A 27,092-nucleotide genomic window follows, 5' to 3' on the forward strand; every position below is an offset into this window, starting at 1 on the left:
TTCACTTCTTAAAATGTACTAATACCACTAGCAACAGAGGAAAACACAGGTAATGGGGAGAAGCTTTGCTGATGGAAAGTGAAGTCCGCACAGGACTCAGTCAGAACGCGAGGTACGTGCCACCTATAGCTGGCCAGGAAATGGCTGCTGCTCTCTCTAAGAAATTCTAACAGTTGAAAGCTTCTGAAGCTCTGAAAAAAGGGAATTTGAAGTCTTTGAAGTGTTTTTGTGAAATGGAAACAGTTTCAAAAGCTCTGCTTTCAATAAAAGTAAGTCAGATTTCCTATTAGCCTTTTCAGCTCAATGAGCAGAGATCTCCACCTTGGGCTCTTAAATCTTCCTACTAAAATCCATCCACCTGTATTTTGAAAAGGGACACATTTAAAGGGAGAACCATTTTCTGTCAGAAGTAATCCAAACTTCTCTCCTAGAACTGTTTTTTCTACATTGTTTAAAATAATTCTGAGTGTTCCAGATTCCCCTTTTGGTAAATTCACTTCTCCTCCTGAAACTTCAGCCTACCAGAACTACTCCACAGTAGTGCAGAGGAACCATTTCCTGTTGACAGACGCTTCTTTGTATTAAGCATAGTGCTGTCAATGTCAGAGAAAGTAGTTTTCATTTTTTCCTGTCTTTGAAACAGTCCTTTCACTTGCCCTCAGTATTGGCACTCACCTACCCAGGTCAGCTGCTAAACATTTTAGAGCACCTTCACTTCTAGAACTGAAGTGGGTGGCACTCATGAGGGTGGCAGCACATGAAGTCTGAACTTGATTCAGAGGATCCCAACTGTTTTGCAGGGACATGACACTGGCTATGTTTACATCAAATGGGAAGAAAGGTTCTCCGTCTCTTTGTGCCTCTATCTGGAGGTTAGGCTGCTCCTCTATAAATCTCTAATTGACCAGGAAACTGGGATCACATTTAAGATGTGCTACATTTTTTACCACAGAATCTAACACCAAGTTTCATATAATAGGGATTGCTCAGAACCAACCACATCTGGAAACTGATGGGAATATTCAAAGATCAGGTGCAATAATCCAGACTCTCCAGATGATTTTGGCAAAAATCACTTTCAGTCAGCTTTCCATTTTTTTCTGCTTATGGAGGAACACGAGCATGTTTGGAGGCCCCATTTACCATCTTCTATCCTTTTCTGTTCCCTCCACTAGTGGCACTTCTGAATATCAGAGTTCTTATTTCTGTGTTAACCTAAGATTTCTGCTATTCCACACTCAAAAGGTTTTTCTTTTGTTTTTGTTTTTTTTTTTGTTTGTTTGTTTTCTTTTTTTGCCAAAGTCTGCATGAAAAGCAGAGGCAGCAGTTACTGATCTTTCAAACTAATCTCTAAAAATGATGTCCTGAAACCACTAACTTTCTCACTTGCATTGGTCTTCCAAGTGCAACCTACTGTAGAACAGTTTAGTGCTCTTCTACCATGCAGATGGTGGTTGTAAGGACTACAAGTTCAGAGCACCAAAACCTCTTGTTCCTAGAACAGAGATGTCAGCAAGGATACCATCAGCCTAACAGACACTTCAGCATCCAGCCTGTGCTACTGACTTGCAACAGCACAATCCTCCTGTATGTAAATGACGTTATCACAGTTACATTGCAGACAGAGTAACAAAGTCTAAGATCCATTTTCTTACAGAAGACATTAAAATACTTCTGGTAGGAATACATATCTAGCTGAAACCTGCTTTGTTTTGTATTAATGGATTTTGTACTAATGGATTCCTTTTCTCTCTGTACTAGCAGGTTTGGATGGTTGGCTTCCTTTTCTTTTTTTTTATTTTTTAAAGTAAAAACAGGTACCTTACCTTGTAGCTCTGTTGTATCTTTTTCTACCTCTTCTACTTTTGTTTCTTCAGGCTTCTCTGGCAGTGACTTCCCATCTACAGTATCTGTCTTAATAGTACCAAGGTTTTTCAAAAGTTGCATGACATCAAACTTCTCAGAAACTGCAATGTTCTCCAGCACTTTGAGGCATTTAAATGATTTAAGTTCACTTACATTTTCCTCAAGAAAGAGGAGGTAAAGGCTTAAGTCATCAAAACATTTTGACTTAACTTTCAGAACATCAAAAGTGGGCAAGATTTCATAAACTTTAAGAATACCTGAATTCCATCGGAAGGGAACAAACATGGCATACACAACCAGAGGCATCACTAGAAGATAGACTATCAAATTAATGTAGCTGAGTACCTTGAAGACACCAACAGCAATAAGTTTGCATTGAACCATTTCTGGAACAGTTGTGTCATTCTTTAAAATTCCAGTTTTGATAGTGCAGAGAAACTCATCACTCAAAGACGAGAGGCTAATGTAATAGCCTAGATAGAGGCATGCAATGAAAATAATTACTAGGGTCAGTAAACGGCAGATAATATATTTGACTATTAAGTATTTGGAAGTCTTCTTTGTCTTCAGGTATTGCTCAACAATTGGGTATTTGAAGTAGCTTTCAGATATTTCCCACAAACTGAAAGAGAGAAGAACAAACCACGTAAATCAGATACTGCAGCATTCTCATCTACCTCAGATTTCAAATAAACCAAATACTCTAAAACAGACAAGTCTTGATTCTCTCTTACTGTGACAAATCAAAGGTAGTTTTATTGAAACCAATGGAAAAATAATAGAATAAAGCAGATATATGGAGAATATTGATAATTTAATACAGAAAAGTAACTTATAAGCCAAATAAGAGTACCAAAAGAGGTCAAACACTAGAAGGCAGAAACAAACAAAACATTTTCCCTCCGTCAAGAAAATCTTTTTGTTCTTTTCAAATATCAAATAGGTATAATATGCAAATCCAAGAGGAAAAACAGTCTTTCCAGTCTTATTAGGTTAACAGTGCATTGAGAGTTTTTTTTTACCTGCTGAGGTCTGACTACATATATTAAAGAACAGATCTCTTAACTTCCCTATTGTGTTGCTCCTATCCTCACATACAAAGAGAAACAAGACCCCAGCCTAGGATAAAGTAGAAGCTGCATCTGGTTAGAACAGTGCGTCAATTTGATCAGAGAATTTTTTTTTTTTTTTTTTTTTTTTTTTTTTTTTTTGCTTTTGGTGCTTTTTCTTTTTGCTGTTTTTTGTTTTAAACAGAAGCTTTTTAGATCTAATAAGACAGGATAAGACTGATAATAAATTGTACATCACAGGGTGTGAGCAATTGACAAGAACACTGATAAACGAGGGCTACAGCCATCTCTGTGTTCTTACAGTATATTAGGTAAAACTAATTAACGCCTGCTACAACAAAAGAAATCAGGACAACTCAGGTTGTTAGTAATCTGAAAAACTAATCAAATGTTTTCTTTGATAAAAGAAATTTGTAAGTTCCAACTCCAAGTGCACGCTAATGATTTCAGATACGTCTTTTAAATTGGTTTTAAAAATGTACATTCAAACCTTTGCAATAAATTTCTATGAGAATGCAAACATTAGATTTGTTAAGAGCTTAAGAAAAAGTGCAAAGAAAGCCAAGCCTCAATATCTTACCTCTGGGTCACGTTTTCATTAATATTTGTAACCAAGTCAGAAGAGTCCTTGGGATCTGCACTACAAATGCTATTAGCAGCCTTGATTGCCCTGTTATAGGCTTTGTCAAGCTCTTCCATAATAAACTTCAGGTCTGAAGAAAGGTGTGGTGCTGCAGTGAAGCGCCAGAACAAACATGGCAGATACAACAGGATAGCAACTAGCAGAAGGATATATGGGAAAAACTAGAAGGGAGAAAAATATTAGATTAGGTTCTACCTCTATAGAAATCTCAACCAGCTACCATCAGTTCCTATAAGCCTATTCAATTTCCTATGATTTTGTTTAAATGCTTTGCACAAAAATACATTTTTGTGGTTAGCTGAGACATGCAGGGATGGTAATTTGGCTAGCCTATAATCATGCCCATCTTGAGATCGGAAGCTCACTTGACTGAAATCAAGCACCAGTTCCTAAACAATTTTAAATTAATAGTGGTGACAAAATTTCAGCTATTTTTAATGTATCTTTACTTCAGTTTATAGCCACACACATGCACATTCATTGAAAAATTTCAGAGGAAACTTAGGATGAAACCATCAGTCAGTGCAAGCAAGACATCTTCACTTACATTAGTGGTTCTACGGATATTTCACAAGATGAGAATCTCCCCTAATATTAATGTGTTAACTTGTGTTTGCATTAATCAAGAGAGATTAAGTTTCGTGTATGCACTAAATAAATAATTTGATATTAGTGGACACCTTATCCAGGAGAGCTGCTTCTTATAGCATCTATCATTAAAGCAAAATCCTGTGTTATTTTTAATATTAGGAATGCATGCAAGGTATTAACATACAAAGCAAAACTGCACTCAGCAACAGGAGACCATAATATGAAGCCTCATTCAGGATGTTCACATTCTATACATAGCAGTAGCTCTGGGAGTTAGTTGTGACATGTGGTCAGACAAAGCCATGAAAAACATAAAAAAAACTCCCATAAAATAAACATAAAAACACAAAATAGCCACAGAAAGCAGACAATGCTGTTTTTAAAGGCCAGCTTTCACTTGCTCCTTATAGCTTCATAATTCCACTGCTTCTGTTCAATGGTATCAGAACCGGGCCCTGGCCAAAATTGCTATTTCAGTCTTCATGAAAAAAACCTCAGGAAAGGCTCACCTTTAAAAATGAAAGAGAAATCCTGTAGGGATGGCTAACCCAGTAACAAGTTTATTTCAAAAAGCTAGTTACATTAACAAAGCAGGACTGACTGTAGTTACAGCATACATCCCACTAGGGGTGATTCTTCCTCATCATCAGGAAACTAGCATCCACCCTGTACTGCTATATTACAGCCACAGTCTGTCCCCGCTCTGCTGTGAGGGACTGAGCTCCCAGGCCAGAGATCTAGGGGATTCCTTCTAGTTCCTTCTGGATTAACATGCCCAGTACTGCCACTGAATTCTGACCATCTTTTCTTCTGCACCATGACACCACACTCACCTTATGCTGTCTCTGGGTTACATTCCTTCCTCTGCCTCTCCCACCAAATGGGTTATCAACAGTAACCATCTGGAGTTTCTTCTCTCCAGAGCTCCCACCTATGCCAGCAGCCAAGACAACAAACTTGAAGCACTGTTTTTCTCTTTGAACTACTGCTTCTAAACAAACTGAACAAGCTCATTCTCTTGAAATCACATCCTTAATGGCCATCGTCTCCTAGCTCTCAGCTCCACTTACTGTGCCCTTCAGATGATCCTTCCTCCAAACCCTCAGCCTGTGGAAGCTCTGTGGAGCTTGGCCCTCACTACTTTCTCTCTTCCCTCTTTGCACAAAGAAGGAGATATCCCTAGATCATCTGCTTTTCTCCAGATCCATCAAATCTTCCATCACAGATGAAAAGCTGTGGTATGCCTTTTTTTTTTTTTTTTTTCTCTCTCTAATTCAACTCAAATCCAGCAGCTCAAGAATCTGCCCTTCTTATTTATCACTGTGGACAATGCCATCAGGCTTCTCAGGTCAAAGTCCTGATGCTTTAGTCAGCCCAGACCTTTAGGGTCTCATAGCCAGACTCTTTCAATCCTCTGCATTCTGTATTATCTAGAACAGAACCTCTCCTCTCTATGAACGCAGCTTAAGCTTATCTAAACTCTTCAATCTAGATTCCTGTAATATATTTCTCATGGGCCTTAGCAAATGCAAGCTTGTCAAACATTGCTGGAAAGATTATTTGACTTCACTTCAGTGCCATATACCTCTTAACACCTCCCCAGTGGTGCTGGGAGGAGAGAGAGACAACATATCTAATTTAGGAAGAAGTGGCCAACACATCCTACATTGGTTTAGAATATTTGCCTCCACCACTCATTCATTTGAAATTTTACAGGTATCAAAGCCTCCTGATCTCTCTTTCTTACCCTCAAAATTGGAAACACCACCAGTAATATTTGATTAATAGCTTTTCAACGGTATTAATCACACTCAGCAAGAGAGAAAGTAGTTGATACACTGAAGTGGCTGCCCAGAGCTTCCACTGTTCTTCCACCTATCTACTCCTTTTTATCTACAAAAAGATTTAGGGTGCATGTTCTGTTGAGGTGCACAGTGGCATCAACCCTGCAGTGCTGCCCCAGGCCTCCTGCAACTCCACCTGCATCCCCTGCTTGTTGCAGACCCTTCGTGCAGAGTCAGTCTCTGCCCTCTCCCTGACCCTTTCCTACTGGCTTTTTACCCAGAAGCATCATCCTACTAGGGCAAAGGCATGTTTGCCATGCATTTACTAGGCCTGCTCTCACAAGGCTCTCGTCACTACTTGAGCTACAGCTTATGGCAGCATGAGAAAAAAAAAACGCACGTGTTTCTTGATGGTCTCAAAGCCAGAAGGAGCCACGAGTTCAAGTCTCTGTTTAGAAACGAGAGTTTGCATTTGTCAAGCCTTCCACAGCATTTGATGTTTGACTCCATCCTTCACAGATTCTAGCTTTTTTAAAAGAAAAGATACACTTGGTCTATTTGTCAGCAGTAGTCTTAGATGAATGGCAAATTGTTTCGAATCATTAAAACGTGAGGCCTTGAACTAACAGGCAGAAGTGAAAATGCAAAGTCAGGTTTCAGAGCAAAAGTCTTGAATTATCCAGGTCATCTGACTAAATTTTACAACTATGCACAAAGACTTCTCATTTTAAGAAGGGACTCTGTGGTATTCATGCAAGGAACAGCAAGTTGCCAATGTTATATTTAAGGTGGCAAATGAAACTGAAAAACTGAAGAAAGGCCAGTTAAAAGCGGATTAAAACTGATATATAACAGATAAAATAAAATGCTCTTTTATGGAACAAAATGCTCTTTTCTAAACTTCATTAGTGAAAGCACATTGAGGGCTATCAATGTCATACAGCTACTTGGGTGCCCTGATTCTTTCTTCATTTCCACCTGCAAGGAGAAGAGGACAGGGCAGGAGCCAACGAGTCCAGTACTCAAAGACAGAGCAACAGAGTTCAGCTATGTTATTTTATTATTATTATTTCTGAAAGGTGCCAGGCATAGATACTGTGTGATTTTTACTAAGCACAAAGGAGATGAAACTAGTAGCACATGCTCTAGGTACCCAGTCCAGTGTCCCTATATGTTCTCTGCTAAATACTACCAAGCTAGTGGAAGCTAAAGATGATGGAACTGGGTTCCCTCCTTGCACATCACCTGGTTTGACAGCACATGGGGTCAGGCAGCAAACTCCCAAGGAGGCAGACCATCAGAAAGCCAAGAGGAGGGGCTCAGACAAGTGCACCCGATTCTGTGCTAACTTCAGCAAATCTTTGAACTCTGTGTGCTTTAGAGGCCATGGCCAAATTCCTCTGGAAAGCCAGAGGTACCTCACACCTGAACAGAATGTATCTGACAACTCACTCTCAGGGACTGCTGAAGCCCATGTTAACTTGTGTTAACAAAGCACTGAAATCAAGGTCTCATCCAAGCAGAAATCAGTGCAAGGAAGGGCAGCAGACAAGGATTCATCCTTCCTCCTGGATGAAGTAGTTTGTGCCCAACATTACTGTTCCAGAACAAATAACCAAATTTAGTGCCTTTGTATCACATCGCTGTGGTCTGAAAGTAACACATCCCACAGGCTGGTCAAAGATGAAAAGAGGACCAGATCTGTCATAAGCTATTATTTGGTAACCTGCAGCTCCCACACTTCACCCCGCCCTGGAAGACAGAAAGTATAATCTTTTTGCACAATAAGAGCTTTAGAAATAAGGTGTACAAGGATGTTAAGATACAGAGTCTTGATCAACCCTCTCTGCACCTTCACCCATACATTGCTTAAAATTTCTGTTCTAGTACTTAAACAAGTAGCTATGAAGGTAAACATTAAAGCAAATCAATTATGTACATCAAAATGCTAACACTTCAACACACATCTGTGTTTTCTTGCATCATTGATCATAACTCAAGCAGTTTTAAATCAACACTAGCTACCATGAACTAAGATGAAAAATAATCATTAAGTATGGACTCTGAAGTTTGGAAATTTCATAGCTGTTTAACGCACTGAACTGTTGAAGTCTTGACCATTTATTCAATTGCCTACATTTGCTCCTGTTTTGAAAATCACTTGCACAAAGTGAATACATATTTCCCCAAACCACTCTATCTTACTAGAATTTGTGACCATCTACATTCAGATAAATATTCAGAATGACATTAACTATCTTCACTCCTGAAACTACATTCACTCCACTCACTGAAACTACATTTCAGGTCCCAATGAAACGTGCATAGTCTTTCACATATATGGTACTAACACTATAAATATCTAAATGAATTCCTAATATTCTCACGACATGATTTTTGTCCCCTTTTATTCAGAGGCCAGGGAAATAAGTTGTCAAGCATAATTTGTGACATGCAAAAAAGGTCAGAAATGCATCTTAACAGCTGGAGGTTAATACACACCAATATACTATTGGTTACAGACTTAGAATTAATAGTGTTTACCCAGGTGCACTATAGGCAAACTGCTTAGGGATGTGGGGAGAGACCAAGACACCCTATACATTTCTAACACACAGAGTCACAGGTATTTACAGGAGAGAAAACAGAATTATCCCTAGCTGTAGAGAAGCTGGAAAGCTAGAGACCTCAGGCTGTCTTTAAGTTCTAAGATCTCCTTTCTCTTGCCCTAAAAACATCCAAGTTTCCAGAGGTTGACCTGGCCTTCTTGAAAATGTTTCACTCCTTTCAAGTTTTCAGAAACCAGGTAATTGCACAATCAAAGTGAATGCCCAGGTACCGAAGAAAGTGCTTGAGTAGTATACTTGTACATGCAGATAAGACATTGGAATCACACAATTGCCCTTTAGAGATTGTTGGCACCACACTCTGTTGAAGAAAAGAAAAATCAGACTAAACTCCAAAACACTAAGATCCAGTAAAAACACAGCAAATAAATTAAAAAGGGTATTTTAAAAACTTCTTTATAAGGTGAAATATGTTTGTCATCCAAAGAAAATAGAGCTAAAACAAAAATAAGGCAGCTGCCAGGCACCTAGCAAAAGTTTCTGAAAAGGGCAGTGTAACCCAAAAGGTGTTTTCAAGAGGCAGATCTACACAAAGCTTGCTAAGATCTGCAGAAGATGAGAACAGCTTTAGTGACATTCAGAAAACAGCTGTTGCATCTTCAGTCATATTTACTCTGGGAAAACACTACTAAAATGACTGCAAGCATTCAGACTTCCACCATACTCGAGAAAGGTGAAACACTGACTTTAAGTACAATAATACAAGGTTGTTAAACTGCACTCACAAGTCTGAATTAATCTTGAGAAAATCCACTGATGTAGAATACTAAAGAAAGAAAGAAACACTGTAGGTTTTTTACTCATTTGGCATGAAAATATTTCACATAGAAAAGAATATTATGATGAAATGTCACCTTCATCAGTTCCAAGGTTTTATACTCCATTGAGAAGAGCCTAAGCACAGGAATCCCTTCCTTCCTTCCCACTCTCACCACCAAAATAGGCTAACAACAACAACATGTTTCTGCATGCAAAGTTAAGTTCCCTCTGGACATAATCATATTCCTGGTAGGGTCAATGGGAGACTTTTCATTGGTTTTGTGGCAAAAATGTGAGCCATAAATGACTCATAATTCTAAAGATTGCCATGTGGCTGAGATATTACCCTGGGTCCAGATCTGAAATTGAATCTTAAACTATTTCAATACACATGCTTTTTCCTATCCCAGCTATTCCTTATTTATCTTCTGTTTTGATACAACTTGAAAAACTGTATTTCTCCAGCTTCAGTCAGTAAGAGAAATGATGTGACTAAACCAGTTACAATACTGCATACTCCAAGAATGGTTTGTAAATACATCTACATTAAAGCTTTTTTTCACTGATAGCCATTAATCCTCCTGGGTGGGGCTTTATAGGTGAAAGAGGAAGAGTCCTCAGACAACTGTAACATTGAATAAACAGTGAGTAACAAGAACCAGGTAACAACTGTGATTATATAAACAACAAAATGAAGAACCTCATTTTTTACATGCTTTTACAGATAAGCAAGTCAGAGAACAACCTACAGGTCCACAGGAAGTCACAATTTTAATACAACAGCATGAAGATTTTGAACAAGGTAAGTTTCACTTCACACACACAGACTTCAGAACGATTCTTCATATTTCAATGCTCTGAGCAGGTCCCATCACATTTGCTCTGCACTTTCCAGAGACCTAAGCCAAGGTGGGTGGCTTTTCCTTGCTGTGCTACAATATGTAGCACAGAAAAGCATAGAAATCTTTCTCCTGTCAGTCAGGCATACAGAAACGTGCAAATGAACCATTTCCTTCGTTTCACACTAGTACTGATTCCCTTCATCTGAGGAACTGTTCCCTCCCTTTATCTCAGCTTTGCTTCTTCCTCCTTGTTTCTCTTCAATTAATAGTAGACTAGAAAATAGAGTAATTTTAAAACCCTAAAAGTCTCATGATTACATTGCTTATTCTAGCAATCCAGGTTTGAGGGCTAGAGAGAAGTCATAAAAATATCCTATCCCCTCCTTCCCCACCTCCACCAACTTGCTTGGTTGCCATCATGCCTAGAAGCTATCAAGGGGCAATAAGATGATGCTCTGTGTTCTGCTTTGCACTTCTGTATAATTTTCTCTGTACGCTACACATTATAAAGTCTTCTTGGTACAGTCATCTTCTCCACTAGACTGCAAGGACTGGCCACTCACAGTGGGCAAGCAATTTGTTTCTATTTCAGTGAAGAATCGAGCCAAATTTTGTCAAAACAAATTGTCAGGTGGAGTACTCATTTTTAGAGACAAGAAGCAATGAGAACAGAAGGAGCAAATACACAACTCTTCCATCTCATATCAACATTGCCTGCCTTTCTTTACAACCTATCTTTAGAAGTTAGTGTCTCAGTTCCGGCACTTCTAGTACTTCAGACAGGTACAAGTAACCTCTTGAGGAGTTCATGTCTGAATGGAAACCCGCAGAAGAAAACAGAGACATCAGAAAAAAAATGTCTCCTGACTAGGCTGAGTTTCATCAGTGGCAGACCTGAAGATGAGTCTTATCAGAGGACTTAACCACGTAAGTATTTTGACATCTTTTAGCTGACAAGGAGAAAGAAATCTTCTTAAACTAAGATTATAGGCAGTACATATCATACTCTCTTAGTATCCATCTGCAAATACAGTTTATTTCTTGAGTCACGTATTTGAGTAAACAACACATTTTGCTTTCTGTTAAGGGCCATTCAATATTAAGAGTTATTTCAGGACCACTGAAAATTTTAAATATCCTGTTTTCCAAGGAGTAACAATACCTAAAGAGCCTCCCTAGCAGCCCACCAGAATGTGTCATGCTACTCAGAAAATTGCAGCATGCTCCTTTCCTCTCCAAAACAAGTCTTCAAACTGATAAATTGTGTGGAGAGAGATCTCCCAAGACAGGACTGGCAGCAGGTGCCAAAGCTTTGGAGATGACCTCAAAATTAAAGTATACATGTCAGTGAATGAAAAACTAAAAATCCAAGAACAAACTCATATTCTGAAATAGGATGGAAATGGGAAGATTTCAGGTTTTCTTATAATGTGGCTTGGTTTTGATAGTCCTTCAAAGCAACTAGATACCTAGAACAAAAGCAGGACAAGTTGCTGCAAGCTGACTTACTCATCATGAGACAAAGAACTGCATGGTTCTACTTCCATCCTATCCTGCATTTAGTACTATCCTAGGATGCCAACCTTTGACAGCTCTTCTGACAGAGCACAGAGAGTATGTCACAAGGAAATCCATTCATTTCAAGGAGGAATTGGGGCCTACAACCTCATTCCCCCCTCCCCCAACACAATATAATACTTCCTTAATTGCTTTTCATGGAGCATTCCAGCATGCTAATATAGTGAGCTGCCAAGTTAGTCAAGAGTATTAAAAAGAACCTGAGATGCTTTGCAAATAACTGCACTGCTGCCCAGAGCAAAGAAAGAAAACCTAAAGCATTTCTCAAAGGAAAGCTAGATATAACAGTCCCTGCGCTCCCTTTACTTGCATCTCTGTCCCCCCCCAGAGAAAAGCCTTCTCTCATCTGAGCTAAGGAAGACTCCCTTTGCACATTAACATCACTGTGCCCCCACAAAGGCTCTGCACATTTTAAAAATCGTTACTTAGTCAAGCTCTGCAGAGCAATGAGCTCTGACATACTCTGCAGTACACTGCAGGCACCAGGCAATAACCAAAGCTCTCTTTTTCCCACTAAGGCAATCAGCCTGCAAAGTCAGCTAGCAGGTGCGGCCAGCAGCTGCTGGCCCCAGATTTGAGGAACAGCCAAGTATCTCAAAGACAGCATAGTAAGCACTGAAGGCCAGTGTTAAGAGCTGTAACACTGCTCATTCCCTGGAAACTTGTTAAGCATGAGAGCTGATGAACAAGTAGAAGGATATTTATTAATACTGGCCTCTGTATGTATGTGTATCTGTATGTATGTATGTGTGGCTTCCACTGACTGGATCAGTGGAAGGGTTGGTAGCTAAGCATGGAGTCAGGAAGTTAACACGAGGCACCCAGACTCAGTCACAGATTCTGACTCAGCTGTTCAGATATATTTCTTGCAGCCAGTCTGCGTGGTATTCAAAAGGAAACATCACATACCATTAAGCTGCTACAGAGGAACTGTGGAAATAGGGGCCCTGCATCAATTCCTGAGAGCATCAATCAGCAAATTAATGTGGATTGTGTCATAAAAATACGATTACTTAAGCTATTTCTCCTGGATAGCAAATGAAGGAGTTTGTAGGTGCAATTGTCAACTATCAACATATGACTATGGAGTGAAATTTATCAAAAATAAATTAGGTAACAGTAACTCTCTCCCTCAAGAGAAAGAGGGAAAAATGTATCAGTGCACATCCAGGTCTGCAGATGTAATGAATTGCATACATGGACACTCCAAGATGTCCCACCAGCCTGCACTGGTCTCAAGAGAAGGTCTGACTAAGAAGAATTGGAGCAGTAATTGAACAAAACAGAATTTAGCCTAGAAAACAAATTTGGCTTTAATATTCATGAAACAAAACACCTTTGTATCAAGGCTATGTGCAGAGCTAATTGGAGAAGGCAGCAGTAAACTCTTATTTAGCAATTTGAGTCAGCAGATGAAAATAGGAGACAGCTCTGAATAGTCCTTCAGTGTATACACAACTAGCTGCCTGGATAATGAGAGTCGAGGTATACAATGCGCTAGGAAAGCCCAGAAATACAGGTACTGCGTGTCCCAGGCCTGAGCTTCACCAGGTCCTCCACTGCTCTGAGTTGCCATTGGAGTTATTTGCTGGGGCAAAGCTGCAGCTTGGATCTGGGAGCATCATGGCTCCCAGCCATGATGTAACAAAATAATAAGGCGGCTGGGGGAAGGTGGCACAGAGCACCCCAAATCTGCCAGGCTCCAACAGCATTTGCTACCTCAGTATCAGCATGGCCCGAGCAGAGCTCATTGCTTCTCAAGTGGAGTGAGCTCCCCGCAATGGCATGTCATCCAGCCAGAGCTTGCAACTGCTGTCAAACCTCAGCTAAACGTTCTGAGCCATCCCAAGTATCTTAGTACCCAGCACACTTTTTACCTATAAAACAGGCTCCTTACTGCACATTCACTCTGATGCTGCTTTTATCTACAGCAGAGAAAGCCAACTCATAGTTTGCCAGGAAACAGTCTGAGGAAGCTCAGAAGAGCACAATGAAAACGGGTGAAATGTGTTGCTACCCAACATGTAGTGCATCTGTTCCCAAACCCCCATCACTGCAGCATCAGTGTACACATCTGGCACGAGTCAAGTTCTTCCCAGGCACAACAGGCTAAGTATAATGTAATAAAAATACTAAATGCTCTTACTGTCTTATTGCTATCTTACGTTCTTAATGTCTTAAGTAAGATTTTGATACAGGCATTAAGCCAGATGCTGTGGCTTTTGTTTTATTTCATGATTTTAAAATAGCTCCTGAGTAAAGTCAGGTCAGACACCCAGCGCCAGGGCAGCACATTAACATTACACTTGTGTCAGATAACTGAAGATATTTGTCATTATACCAAGACAGATGCTTTATTTAAAAGCAGAAAATATCTCTTCCCATCTCGCCTTGTTTGGAAGCAAGAGAAAGAAAACATCTTCTCTAAAAATAAAGTCAATTCACAGCCAGACATTACAGCAGAGGAGGAATGAGAAAGGTAAGGCAAGCACAGACTTCAATATTCAGCCAATTTTTCCAAGAAGGAGACCTGTACATACTTTATGAAGCCACAGGGGAACATTTTCTAAGTTGTTCTGGGATGGTTGCTTTTGCTGCACAGCTGCCCAGCAATAGGAGTCCACGTAAGCAGCTTGTCGCCAGGAGAAGGAGCTGGGTGCGAAACAGCTTATCTGAGCACCTGAAAAACAAAGCAAAAGTTATCATATGTTTGGAAGATTTTAAAAGGGGAAATCAAGTTTAGAAAGAAAAGCTTACACTTGGGATTTAGTGTTAACTGAAGCTATTACCTTAGGCAATAAAATAAAACAAGGCAGTTCTGCACAGCATAGAGTCACTCCATTCCCACAAAACTGCATCCAAGGGGTTATGTTCCCACATGGATTCTCTGACATCTGGTGAGGGTTAAGCCAATATTGTACCTTTCTCCAAAGAAGCGATATTAGAAGCATCTGTCTTTTATGCCTTAAGTATTTTGGGAACATAACCTCCAAGATCCAACTCTCTCCCTTGCATTTGACTCAGGCTGCCCAAAGGGGAACAAACAGATATAAAGCGTGATCATGTATGGCCAGTTTCCTGAGGAAACGGGTACTATGATACTCAACAGCTGTATTTCCCACATGCATAAGCTACAGCTTATGCATTTAGCAAAATAAGACTGCAAACACCATTCCTACCATCCAGCAATGCTTGCAGTAACACAAGGACAAACTTATCCCAAGGTGCTGCCACTTGTTCTGCTGCTGAGACCATGCACAAGTTACAAGTTACATAGGTGAAAACAGGGATTTCCTTTTGGCAGAGCAATACCAGCCTCTAGGCACTCCTGAAGGACCCTGGACCTCTCTTCACCAGTGCAGTGATGTGCTGTGCCTAGGGCTTAGCCATACCCCAGCCCTCTCCAGTTACTTCCTGCACCTCTCCAGCTGTTCCAGAACTTCAAATTAAGACCAAGGCACAGAGGACAGAAGAGCAGCTATTTAGCCAGCTTCAGGTCAAATCCTGATCTAACCAGCTACAGTCACCAGTTAAGTCTTCCCACAGTGTATCTCAGTGATGAAGGGTGGTATTATTAGATGACGTGGATATTAGTGGCTTAGGTGAGAGCTAATAAAACAGGACCAAGGTTTCGTTTCCTTTGTTGAAGCTTTGATATTGAAGGAAAAAAGTTTCTAGTAGGCTTCCCTAGGTCCAGAAACAAGATAGCTGCTTCATCAAACAACAGTTCAAAGTGGAGATGGCTCTTCAAGCACAATCTCCTATACCTATATACCTATATACCTATACCTCAACTCAGAAAGTGCTCTGCACCCCTGCTGGAAAGACCATATTCGCAAGGAGCGTGCTGGAGGGAAGAACAGTTAATTGCACAGTAACTAAGATTCACTAAGAGCAGGTCTATAATTTGTCAGCATTATTTAATTATGTTCAGATAATTTACTTATGCCTTTTTAAAAAAGCTTTGAAAATACAGACATCAAAAAAGCTAGATGCTATATTTTTCCTCAGGAAAAAAAAATCATCAGCAAAGTTAACACTAGATGATGTGTGCTTTACCGTAATAAATATTTCATATAAAATTGCTTTGTTTTTTTGTGCCTATTTTCTGGTTTAGCTCTTAAGAGAATGAGAACTTATTTTATAAGAGGGGCTAACTGCCTTAACACTGTAATTTTGGTTGCCATTTTACAATGCAGCATAGTCAAGGAGCATTATGAATATAAAGCCTTCCCTTATGAGCCACTATTACAATTATTTCCAAAGCTGCAGTGTCATAATGACATGGTTTGATTTGTCACAAGCCTCCCCTATGGCAAACAAGTTGCTATTTATCAGAAGAGAGCTCATGTGATTTAACAGAGTTGGCACAGCACCAGCAGTTTTCACTCTCTCCAAGAGAGAAGCTCCAAGAGTTTCTACTTTCCAGAGAATTTCCATCTGTGGAAGAAATCTATGGAAGCTCAAGAAAGACACTGCAGAAAGTAAGCAGCCAGTCTGAGCCTCCCTGCTGGACAGGGCCCGTTTAGGCTCTGTTCTCATTATTTAACAAAACTCCTGTTACTGACGCTAGACCGTATGTGGAGCAGTAAATAAATGACCCTTTCAGAGGGCAAAGCAAGAGGAGCGTTCAGAACCGCGCTTTGTCCTAGTCACGTCTGCACCATCTGTAAAGGAAGTGTATTCAGAGCGCTCACTCCATGCGTGGGAAACCACTGAAAGCGATCGAGTGTTTAAATTAGTAATGAAAAAGCCAGACAACCTCCCTCTCCAAAGAGTTACAAGCACAACTTCATACCAGACTAATTGTAGCAATCCTGTTGGTGCAACAGAGCAATGAGCCTGCTCCTCATTTTCAGAAAGTTTCAGCAGGGACTTCAGGAACCTTTGGGAATTTGACTTGGGAGCCAAGCAGAGAGAGACAGACATCATTGGAAGCTGGGGACCCTCTGGATCTTACATTGCTTTTAAATTAATCTATTGCAGTACTGGCTGTAAGTACTTGCTAATGCAAATCACCACTTTGCACTAACAGTGGTATGCTAGGACTCAAATGGAGAGGATGTTTCTGTGCAAAATCTAGAGAATACAGTTAAATGCAACTGAAAATGTTCAAAATTTTCTATCTTTTTTTCTTCTCCACCTTCTGAAGGAGTAATATCAATAAACCCATAAGGGAATTTAGTCTCTTTTTGAACATTCTGAATAATGTGAGAAAAAAAGAAGAAAAGTTGTAATCTTTGCTGAAGTAGAACTTAGGCAAAAGACCAAATTGCTGTCATTGAATCACTATGTATATAGATACATATGTAAATATATATGTGCACACATACACACACACATGCAGAGCTAGTTTATGGAAGGTTAATAGTCCTCTGCTATCAAAGAAATGGCCTTCCTGATTTCGTGACATGAAGCCGTTCCCAGTTCTTCACTCCCACAAGTAACAGAAAGGCAAAAGAATCCCAGCAGCCAAGCCCAGAACGATGACAGGGAGATAAAAGACACAGCAAGAGGGATGAGTGACGGTAAATGATTGCACTCATTTAGTGGTTGCTTTGGCTGATTTTACAATTACACTTGGCAACATATATATATTTTTTAAAATCATCTTCTAGTACTAACTTTCTCAGTGCCTGTGATAGGAGAGTCCTTTCCTACTGCACTCGGTTACTCTGCAGGTCCTCTGCAGCACTTTAAAAACTAGCATGAGCCTGCCTGATGGTTTGATCGTTAGGTGTCTGAGAAAAGATGTCTCAGTCACCACTGGGATTTCTTAAGAGTTAGAAGTGAACACTGGCTTCTCTTTCACAAATGGAGGTGGAAATTTTGCTATGGCTGCTCAAAGAGCAGGGTCTGAGTCACTCCCGAGGTTCCCACCCCACTGCACTTGTAGATGCTTTCTGAAAAGGAAACTTTCTTCCCTCCTGGAATCCCAAGAAAAAGCTCCCATCTGAAGGAGACGGTCCCAGGATGGTCTCAGCCTGCTTTGCCGGTGTGGAAGGGGAGAAGGGAAGAGGCCCGGCCTCCCCCAGTGCCGCTCAGTCTGTGCTGGCGCTGGCAGGAGCCCCTGCGCTATTCCTCAACAGAGGGTTGAAGCCCAGCATGCAGGGCAGGTTTCTTCTCCAGAGGCTCAACACCTCTCTCCATGCTTAGGCACCTAATCAAAGCAATGCAACTAACACAGACTATCCCAAGGACTGATGTTAATCACAAGCTGAACTACTACTGAACCGGGATCTGGAGGTCTGTATTTGACAGCATTAAACCTTCAGTAAATAATTATTTGCTTTCTAATACACTGCAATTACTGGGGAAGGAAAAAAAATATTTGCATAGGCTCGGATGAAAATCCAGCCATTAATTACTTCTATAATTTTACACTAGGCAAAATGAACTAGCCACAATACCCAAATAATTGATTTTATCTAGCAAGAATTATCTACTTTATCAGCCACTAAAGAAAAACCCACGAACAAGAAAATCAAGCCACATATACACAATGAACAGACTGCCATGCACCGTGCAAGGCACATGCCCCACACCAACACTAAAACCTATGAAAACATGTGAAAAAGATGTCCTGATGCATGCCAATAAAGAATCGACGCTGTGCCTGTGTGTACACATGTGCACTGAGAACGGACCAGAAGAAATGATTTTATTACATTTATAGATGCTTCTTATGGACCAAAATAGTGTGTTGGGTAAAACAGAATAGATATTAAATGTAAAAAGGGAAGTATGGAGAAAAACAAATGGGTGCACAAGCAAAAAGAATCTATTCATTGAGGTTTACTTTGGCAATGGAGTAGCAGCAGAATGTAAAGTAAATGCAATATTTAAGGAGAGTTGGTTAGAGGAGCTACCCAGTGTTTTTCATTAGGAGTTAGGTCAGTTATTTCTTAGAGATGTCTCAAAGTTATGCAGTGGGAGAACAGCTAGGTATTCATCAAGCACATATATCAAATGAGAGACTTTTCTGAATCATGAGGAAAAACAAAAAAGTGTGTGGGGGGGAGGACTCGTACTTCTCTGTGACTTAAATTCCCATCAAGGAGATTAAAACAAAAAAAGTCTCCTTACCAACAGCTGCAAATGTTCACCCAAAGACAATTTATCCTTTGACATTTAAGTAAATATTTTTAAAAGTTTGTCCTAGCTGCTTGGACAGGCCTGTTCTGATGACTGTAACTTCTGCTATTCACTGAACACTCTTCACATGCCAAAGAGCAGTGCAGCTTCTGCACCTGCTCTCTGAACAGAAACATCACCCTAACACTTTCATCAGAAAAGTCAACACTTACATGCTCTTGTAATGATTTTAATAGCCATAGTAAGAAAATCTAAAGGTTTTCCTCCAGTTACCCTATGATAAATCATGGGGTAACTGGCCAGTTTTGCAGTAGAAATGGTGCATTTCATTCCAGAGTTTTGATTTTACAGTTTATAGAGGAGGAAAAAAGTAAAAGGAAGGGGGGGGGGGAATAAAACATCAGTAAATAGCTGAAACATCCACAGTGACATTAGCTTGTTCTGAAGTGTTTCTCTGGACTGGTGCTTTTGAACCCCAGGCGCACAGCCTGCTTCTAAAGAGGCCTGTAAGGAGGATTAAGGGGAGGGGGGAGCAAAGCCTGTACCTGGGAGCACAAGGCTGCTATTCAGCGGTCCGCACCTCCAGAGGAAGATGCTTCGGAGCACGCCGTTTGAAAGAGACTGAAAACCACGGCTCTGGCCAGGTGCTGCTCACACGCCTCTTGGCACAGGCCTGTCATTGATGCTCCAGTTTCTAGATCATCCTTTAGAACCAAACGCAAGATGGGTAGATCTCCACCGTTAGCACACCGACTGCTTCAGCAGCTCTTAGAAACACTTTTTCAAGCTGTCAGCCAGCAGCTACAATAGTCTTTGGCTTAACTGTATCCAATTTAATTTTAGCCACAACTTTATGGAAATCACAAGATAGGATTTCTCAAAAGCCTCCCCAGCGACTTGTGAATGTGAAGACGAACATCATGGGGGAGGGCCGGTGAGGGAGCAGCAACAGAGGAAAGAAGCCTAATCCAAAAGTTAAGACTATTCCTTGGTGTATTTGCTACAATATAGTCCCATATTTGATTTTTCCTTTCTATAGATTTGAATGGCTGCTCTATAGATTTAATCTGGCTACTGTGGGTTGGTCTGTGGCCAGGCACTTCCTAATCAGCCCTCCTGCCACCACTGACAAGCAAATGCACATTCATGAGGATGACGCCCAAGTTTCTCCAGTTTCTGTCGTGGTGAGTGATGCACTTCACTCCTAAAAGTGGATATTTTTCCTAGAAATAATTTGAAAATAATCCTCCACCAAGATTAAGCAGCTGGTTTCAGTTTCTCTCTGCCTCACCCCCTCTATCTGCTCAGGGCTTCAGTTGTTTTCCTGGAAGAAGGTCAGGCAGGACTGTCTGCTTTCCCTTCTCCGACTGTGCAGCTCAGCCCCCTGTTGCGCTCGGCTTGCTTGTATGCAGGGAGGACTGTCACAGCCGCTTTCTGCAACAGGCGGGGCCAGCGCTGAGCAAACGCCAAGGTCAGTCACTGGTCTAACGCTCGAGACAAGAAAGCTGAAGTATGGCATCCCCAGCAGCGCCTCTCCTCCTCACCAGCCACGCACCAGCCAGCAGCAACAGACGCGCTAGACATCACCTCCTGCTGCTCCAGTTCAGCCAAGCTCCGACAACCAGAGCTTTGCTGCAGCCACTCAGCTCTTTGGAGTCCTCTGCTCTTTTATACACAGAGACACCTCTGGCAGAGAACATCAGCTCTGGGAGGGGTTTGGAGACTTCTTCCCCCCCTTCTACGTACAGTTCACCAAAGCCCTAGGGTCAGACACCAAGCACAATTTCAACCATCCATCTCCCGGCAGAGGAGCTTCTGCTTTCGCAGTATCTGTGGAGATCCTCGGCGGGGAGCCACCTCTCTGACTGCAGGGGCAAAGTTACAGACTGTGAAACAACATTTCAGCGCAATACAACTAAAAATGAATATCCTATATCCTGCTACTGTAACAGACAGTGCTGCCATAATAAATGTCTGTGCTTTCAGACAACTTGTTTACATTAAGAAAGCATGTCATATAATATACACAAATGGTTTAAAAACTGAAATATCAACCAAATCCCAGAGCTACTCTTATTAAAAACATAATGACAGAACAATGACACAGAAAAACTACTGACGTCAATAAGGCTAAGTGTGCCCACATCTTTATTTTACGTTTTTTTTTTTTTCTATAGGAGAAATGGGTGATTTAACCATATTGATGTTACTGTTATTGTTTATATTACTGTTACTGTAGTACCTGACCACCTGAAGTATATTTACCCAAAGAACTCTCAAATAATATAAGAAAATAACATATAGAATGTAAGGAAATATCAGAAAATATCATATCAGAAAAAAATTGAAATCCTGGCAAATCTGCAGCTGATCATGGTTTTGTAAAATATAGCATATTAAACGTATGCTGCATCTCCTCCTCTGGCAGACACTGTAAGCCTGCTGACCCCAGGGAGTTTCCACAGCACTCACCATGGCAGCATCTAAGTGCAGAAGAAGCATCTCTGGCAAAAAAAAAAAAAACAGTATCAGTGATACGCAATTTGAATCTCATTTGTTATCTGAAATTTATATCAAAACCAAAAGTTACTTGAAGGCTTCAGAAAACCTCCTAAGCCTTAGTAAACACGTTAATATCTAATTGTTTTGCACAGTTAACAGCAACCACCTGTAGAATAAAAATTGCCATTATCTAACACTATGCTACAACAAAATACCAAAACAGAACAGAAAGTGAAGCTAACAGCAGTATCCAGCTATGACTGCCAAGATAATGTAGGTGGGAAAAATGCAATTATCCCAACATAAATAGGATCTAAGCACTCATTTTTGGAAAGCGTGTGCAATTTCTGTACCCAGAGGCAGGGATATTTTCACGTTGTGACTCACATATTGCTTTCGCAACTACTTCAGAGCTAAAACAGACCCTTCCATTTTCTCTGAGTTAGCAGTTCCGAACTTTTTCAAAGTACAACTACGTAAGGAAGTGTCTGAAACAAATACCACTACTGCTTACAGAATTATGCTCATTCAGCCACGAAACCCCCCACCAACCCCCCAAAAGCCTTAATGAAAATAGCTTTACTAAGTCATTTAAGCAGCCTGTCTGCTAAGCAATAAATACGGCGTGGGAAAAGGAGATAGCTGTCCAATGGCAACACGGTTGATATACTATCACTTTCTATACAGAAACCACGTGGTGTAGTTTCACCTCACACTGGGGCTTTGCATCACATAGGTGTTCCTCTATTTTTCAAACAGAAGAGCTCAATTTTAAATGTCAGCTTTTTTCTTACAGGCTGTCAGAATAACAAGCAAAAAGTAACACATGGCATATTCCTGTAGTGCAAGATTTAGTGCCTGTTTTAATTGTTGCTTTAAGGATATATTGTAACTATTCTATTCAATTAGAATTATTTTAATACTGAAGGACATAATGTATACTGTACACTGAGGACCAACTGTCTGATTAGTGAAGATGAGAATTTTTAAACTGATTTAAGAAAAATAAGCATTTAAGATACCCTTCATCAAACTCTGTAATGTAACCGTAAGTTGGAGCTTCACATGAGGAAGAAAAATGAGAAAAAAGTCTCCAGAGTTGCACAAAAGAAGAGGACTCATATGCAGCCTCTATTTCAAACCAAGGTGGATCCTGGCATCCTGACCAGAGGGCAAGCAGAGGAAGAACAACTGCTAAGTCCATACTCTAAATAGAAAACCTTTATTTTACAGCCCCGTAAAATAAAAGCCCTCTTTTGCATTGTTTCAAGAGGAAGAAACATGAACAGATCAGTAGTAGATCTAAAACTAAAAGCAGCATGCTGTATCACAGAAATAATTCTTCAAGTCTCTGCCCAAACAAACCTTCCACAGGACTCAGATCTGGTTGTGACAATCCTGTCCTGGTCCTGGTTATCCTCGATTCCTCTGCTGGATTATTGCAAGTAAGAATACTCTGTTTACACCTACCAAAACAGGTGTGTAGCTAGATGTAAACAGAGCACTCTAGAGGAATTTTACCTGTTAAGCAGTCTGATATCTGATTAATGCTATTCACAATGCTTTTGCACAGATTCACCACCAGTTCACAGTACAACCCATTTCTAGCCTCCTGAGAGCTGCTTTACTCAGAATTATAAAACATATAGCTGGAGTATAGAACATATATCTTTGGTATATATGTATATATATATACACCGAATGCCAGTAAACAGGTACATGCAGTAAAACCAACTATTTCTGAAAGTGCCAGAAGTCCTATGATTCATTTCTGTCTCAAAAGTGGACAACAAAAGTGCTTATTCACCTACAAAATCTTAATTTAGATACTGCCATTTAAATTCAGAACAATTCTTACATGCAACATATTTTTATAAAGAAGACTCTGAACAATAAATCCAAGTCACTTCAGTCACTTCTCAGATGCTGAAAGGATTGACCATTACGCTGTTGCACAAGTACTCATGTAACTTGGGGATGGTGAAAAAGTACAGTAAAATAATCAGTGAAAAAAGATAATTTGGCCTTTCTCATGTAAAATATACCTTGAGTTACACATCCTTTCAACAGAAATTGTTGAAACTGAACAGTTTCAGAAACGCTGACTCTTAACACCACAATCAAGAAGCTTTTCAATGTTCACTCCCATGGCGATGCTTCCTGGCAGACCAGGTCTTATGAGACACAGCAGCAGCAGCACAGCTGACGTGGATCCTGCTGCCTGCAGCAGAACTGGGTAAAACTTCTCAGAGCACTCCCATTGCTCCCACTGCCTCAAGGCCGCAGTTTGGCGTTCGCAGATGCAAAAGCACCACTTACACGCAGCATTACCCTGCGAGGTCGTAAAGCAGCTCAAATCTGAGGAGCAGGAGACCAGCATCAACATACAACCGAGACATCCTCAGTCCTGAAAGCCTTTCTCCCAGGCACCTACCCCTGACAGCTCCTAAATTACAAATAAACCTTGTTGCAAAGAACTCCAAGTGTTGGGAAGTGCGACACTGCACATGGACAGTCCTCAAGGCACAGCTCAGCATGGTGCTTATGTTTAAGGCTGACCAACGTTGAGACACAGACTGGTGTGGCTGTCACCTTTAAACCACACCTGAAGGAGAAGGCAGGCAACAATGCCTACAGACATAGCAACTGAGCTGTGGGCGGCCTTGCACCAGAGGTGTTAGAGTGACACCAAAGAAGTCAAATTACCTCTACCATTTGGATATTCTCCAAGGAAGAGATGGGAATGGAGAAAGAGAAGAAAAGTACAACCCAGGAAGCCTGACACCTGGATAAAACATTATGAGGAGGCACTGTCTGCTCCAGGAAAGCCACGCTCCCTCCTGCACGCTGCCCATAGCCCAAACGAACCTGCTGCTGTAATCCCAGCGACACAGGGACATGGGGTGCTTTGGAGAGGGTGGTGGAAACCTCTGCTCACGCACTCACACTGCAGCCTCTGCCTGAGGCCCAGGGCATCCTGCAGGCAGGTGGGTGCTGAGCCCCAGCCCCGGAGGACTTCAGCTACGGAGTCTTCCTTCGAAGGGCAGGAGGCTCCCACCTGGGAGGGCTGAAACGCCCAGGCAGAGCTAATCCTCCCCACCAGGTTAGGAGAGGCAGCAGGTGAGCATCCAAAGCCACGTCCAAATGTCCCCTGCACAGGTCACCTCAACAGCTGCCAAGTGCAGGGACGTCTGCTTCGGGGGACACCACAAAAACCTCAGACCTGGGTCGGAGGTCAAGGAACCCCTTCCGCACCACCACGGCCCCACGGGCCACCCAGGGCCCAGCCAGGCGCCGGGGCTGCCCGGGGGGCGGAGGGGGCACCCGCAAACCGCACGAACCGCCGCGGCCCCAGGGGCACCGCGGAGGACCCCAGCGGCCTGGGGACAGCCCGGCCCGGCCTGGGCCCCGCCACACCGCCCTCCTCCTCCTCCTCCTCCTCCTCCCCCGCGCCGGGCCCCGCCGACCCCGCCTGCCGCCGGCGCCCGCGGCCCGGCGGGAGGTGCCGGTTACCGATGGAGATCTCCTGGGCGAAGGCCAGGGAGATGAGGAGCAGCGGCAGCCCCACGGCGATGCAGGTGACGATCTTGTCCAGCGCCAGCTCCAGCCGCAGCCCCTTGTAGCGCGTCTCCGGCGGCTCCTTCAGCAGGAAGTCGGAGAAGACGTACTCGGTGGCGATGTGCGCGATGGCCATGGCGAGCTCGGCACGGCACGGCACGGCTCGGCAGCGCCGCCGCCGCTCGCCCGGCCCCGCCCGGCTCGGCTCGGCCCGGCCCGGCCCCGCCCCGCCCGGCCTCCCGGCCCCGCCCGGCGGCGGCGGCGGGGGAAGCGGGGTGGCCGCGGGGTGGCCGCGGGGTGGCCGCGCCGCCCCGCGCCGGGGGCTCCGCGGGCCCTGGGCGGCCGGAGCTGGCCCGTCTCCCTCCCCGGCGTCAGCCCCGACCTGGGGCTCGGCCCGGCGCAGCCCCTGCTCCCGCAGGGGTAGGTTGCTTGGGGCCGTGTCCAGGTGGGTTTTGAACATCTCCACGGATGGAGTCTCCACAACCTCCCTGGGCAACCTGCTCCACCGCCGCATCATTCCCACGGTGAAAAAGCTTTTTTCTTATATCTAAGTGGAATTTCCTGCATTTCAGTGGATGCCCACTGCCTCTCGTCCTCTCACTGGGCACCCCTGAGAAGACCCTGGCTCCATCTTTTTACTGTGCCATCAGGCATTTACACACATTGATAAGATCTCTCCAGGCCTTCTCCTCTCCAGGCTGAACAGCCTCAGACTCAGCCTTTCCTCAAATGTCAACTGCTCCAAGCACCTTAGCCATCTTCTCCACCCAGAGTGTTTGATGTCCGCATGTCTGGTTGCGTTCTGTGGGAGCCAGTGAGGGGCTGCTATGTTTAATAACCCTTGACTGTTCCCCCTCCTCCATACATTTTTTTCAATTTCTATTTGGACCTCCATAAACTCAGAGCATCCTCAACCCCATCAGACCAGGAGTCACAGAGGTGACTGTTTGCTCTGCAAAGAGCCACCCCTGTTCCCGCGCTTTGCGCATGCCACTTGCCTGGCTCATTGGTGACCCATAGAGCTTCTGCAAGAAGGGACAAATTGTTCCTTTCTATATACAACTGTCATTTTATAAAACTGCTTTCAGTTTTCCTTTCTGTGCTGCCAAGACAAGGAAATCATTTCTCATATGGAAACCATTCTACAATCCTGATTCACTTCCAATTCATTTCTGTGATCTTCCTGTGCTACTGTATCCTTTTCCAGACAGGGTCAAGTAATACAGCTCAACCATATTCAAGATGCAGGTGCACCATATATTTACATAATAGTTCAATAGTATTTCCTGGATTGCTCTGTTCTTAATTCCTAATGATTCCTAATATTCAGTTACCTTTCTGCTCACTAATGAGCACTGAGCTAAAATTGTCGTAAAACTATTTTACCTCTAAGCTCTCATTTCTGAGCTACATATGATGCATATAAATCTAGGGTGGCTTTTTTCCACAAGTGCTACTTCTAATTTATCAATACTAAATTTTATCTTTTTGTCACTAAGCCACTCAGTAACACAAGGCTCTTTTCCAACTTTCTACGCTCCGCATCATTTCTCATCCTATATGTAGTTATGATTGTCACTAAATGTTCTCATCCTTTCCCACATCACTTACAAATACAGGGAACAGCATAGATCCTTGTAGCACTCCATGAGTGATCTCCACTCATGTGAAAGCGGGCTACTTATTCCTGTCTTTTAACCACTTATTTAGCTTGTGAGAACTCTTCCTCTCATCCCATGGTGATTCCATTTCTTTAAAAAGTTCTGATCAAGGACTTTCTTGAGTGTATTATGAAGCTGTAAGCAGGCTATATTCATCCAGGTCTCTTACCTACACAGCAAGTCTTTCAAAAACCCATCTGAGGTACAATTTCCTTTAACAAAAAATATGTCAATTTTTCCATGATCTGTTTTGTTCCTTTGACCACTTTTCTGTTTTTTAGAATAGTTTCTACAGACTTGCATTGTGTAGGTGTCAGGGCTGTTCATTTGCAGTCCCCCAAGTCTCCTCTGGAAGGATTTTTAAAAGTTGGTATCATATTTGCCACCTTTGGAGCTTTTGGTGCTCAGATAGTTTTAACTGCTACAGAGGATAGCAGTGCAGTCACTTCATGCTCAAAGGCCTTTAGCACTCCTGGAGAAGACCATCTCCTCCTGCTCAGTGGTGACATTCATTGT

General features: G+C 42.2%; 1 protein-coding gene across 2 annotated transcripts in view; it reads right to left on the minus strand.

The window, feature by feature from the left end:
* Nucleotides 1-25,051, minus strand: part of PANX1 (pannexin 1) — a 28,542-nt gene extending 3,491 nt beyond the window's left edge. The window contains exons 1-4 of one of the 2 annotated variants that reach the window (XM_062567330.1): nt 24,871-25,051; nt 14,301-14,440; nt 3,517-3,740; nt 1,827-2,488 (exon numbers count right to left, since the gene is read on the minus strand). In XM_062567330.1, coding sequence (XP_062423314.1) covers nt 1,827-2,488; nt 3,517-3,740; nt 14,301-14,440; nt 24,871-25,051 — 1,207 coding nt within the window. Of the gene's footprint in view, nt 1-1,485; nt 2,489-3,516; nt 3,741-14,300; nt 14,441-24,870 lie in introns of those variants that run through there. The other variant, XM_062567329.1, reaches the window with a different exon arrangement.
* Nucleotides 25,052-27,092: the final 2,041 nt, after the last annotated feature.

This window comes from Rhea pennata, chromosome 1 (assembly GCF_028389875.1).
Source record: "Rhea pennata isolate bPtePen1 chromosome 1, bPtePen1.pri, whole genome shotgun sequence".
NCBI classification, from domain to species: domain Eukaryota; kingdom Metazoa; phylum Chordata; class Aves; order Rheiformes; family Rheidae; genus Rhea; species Rhea pennata.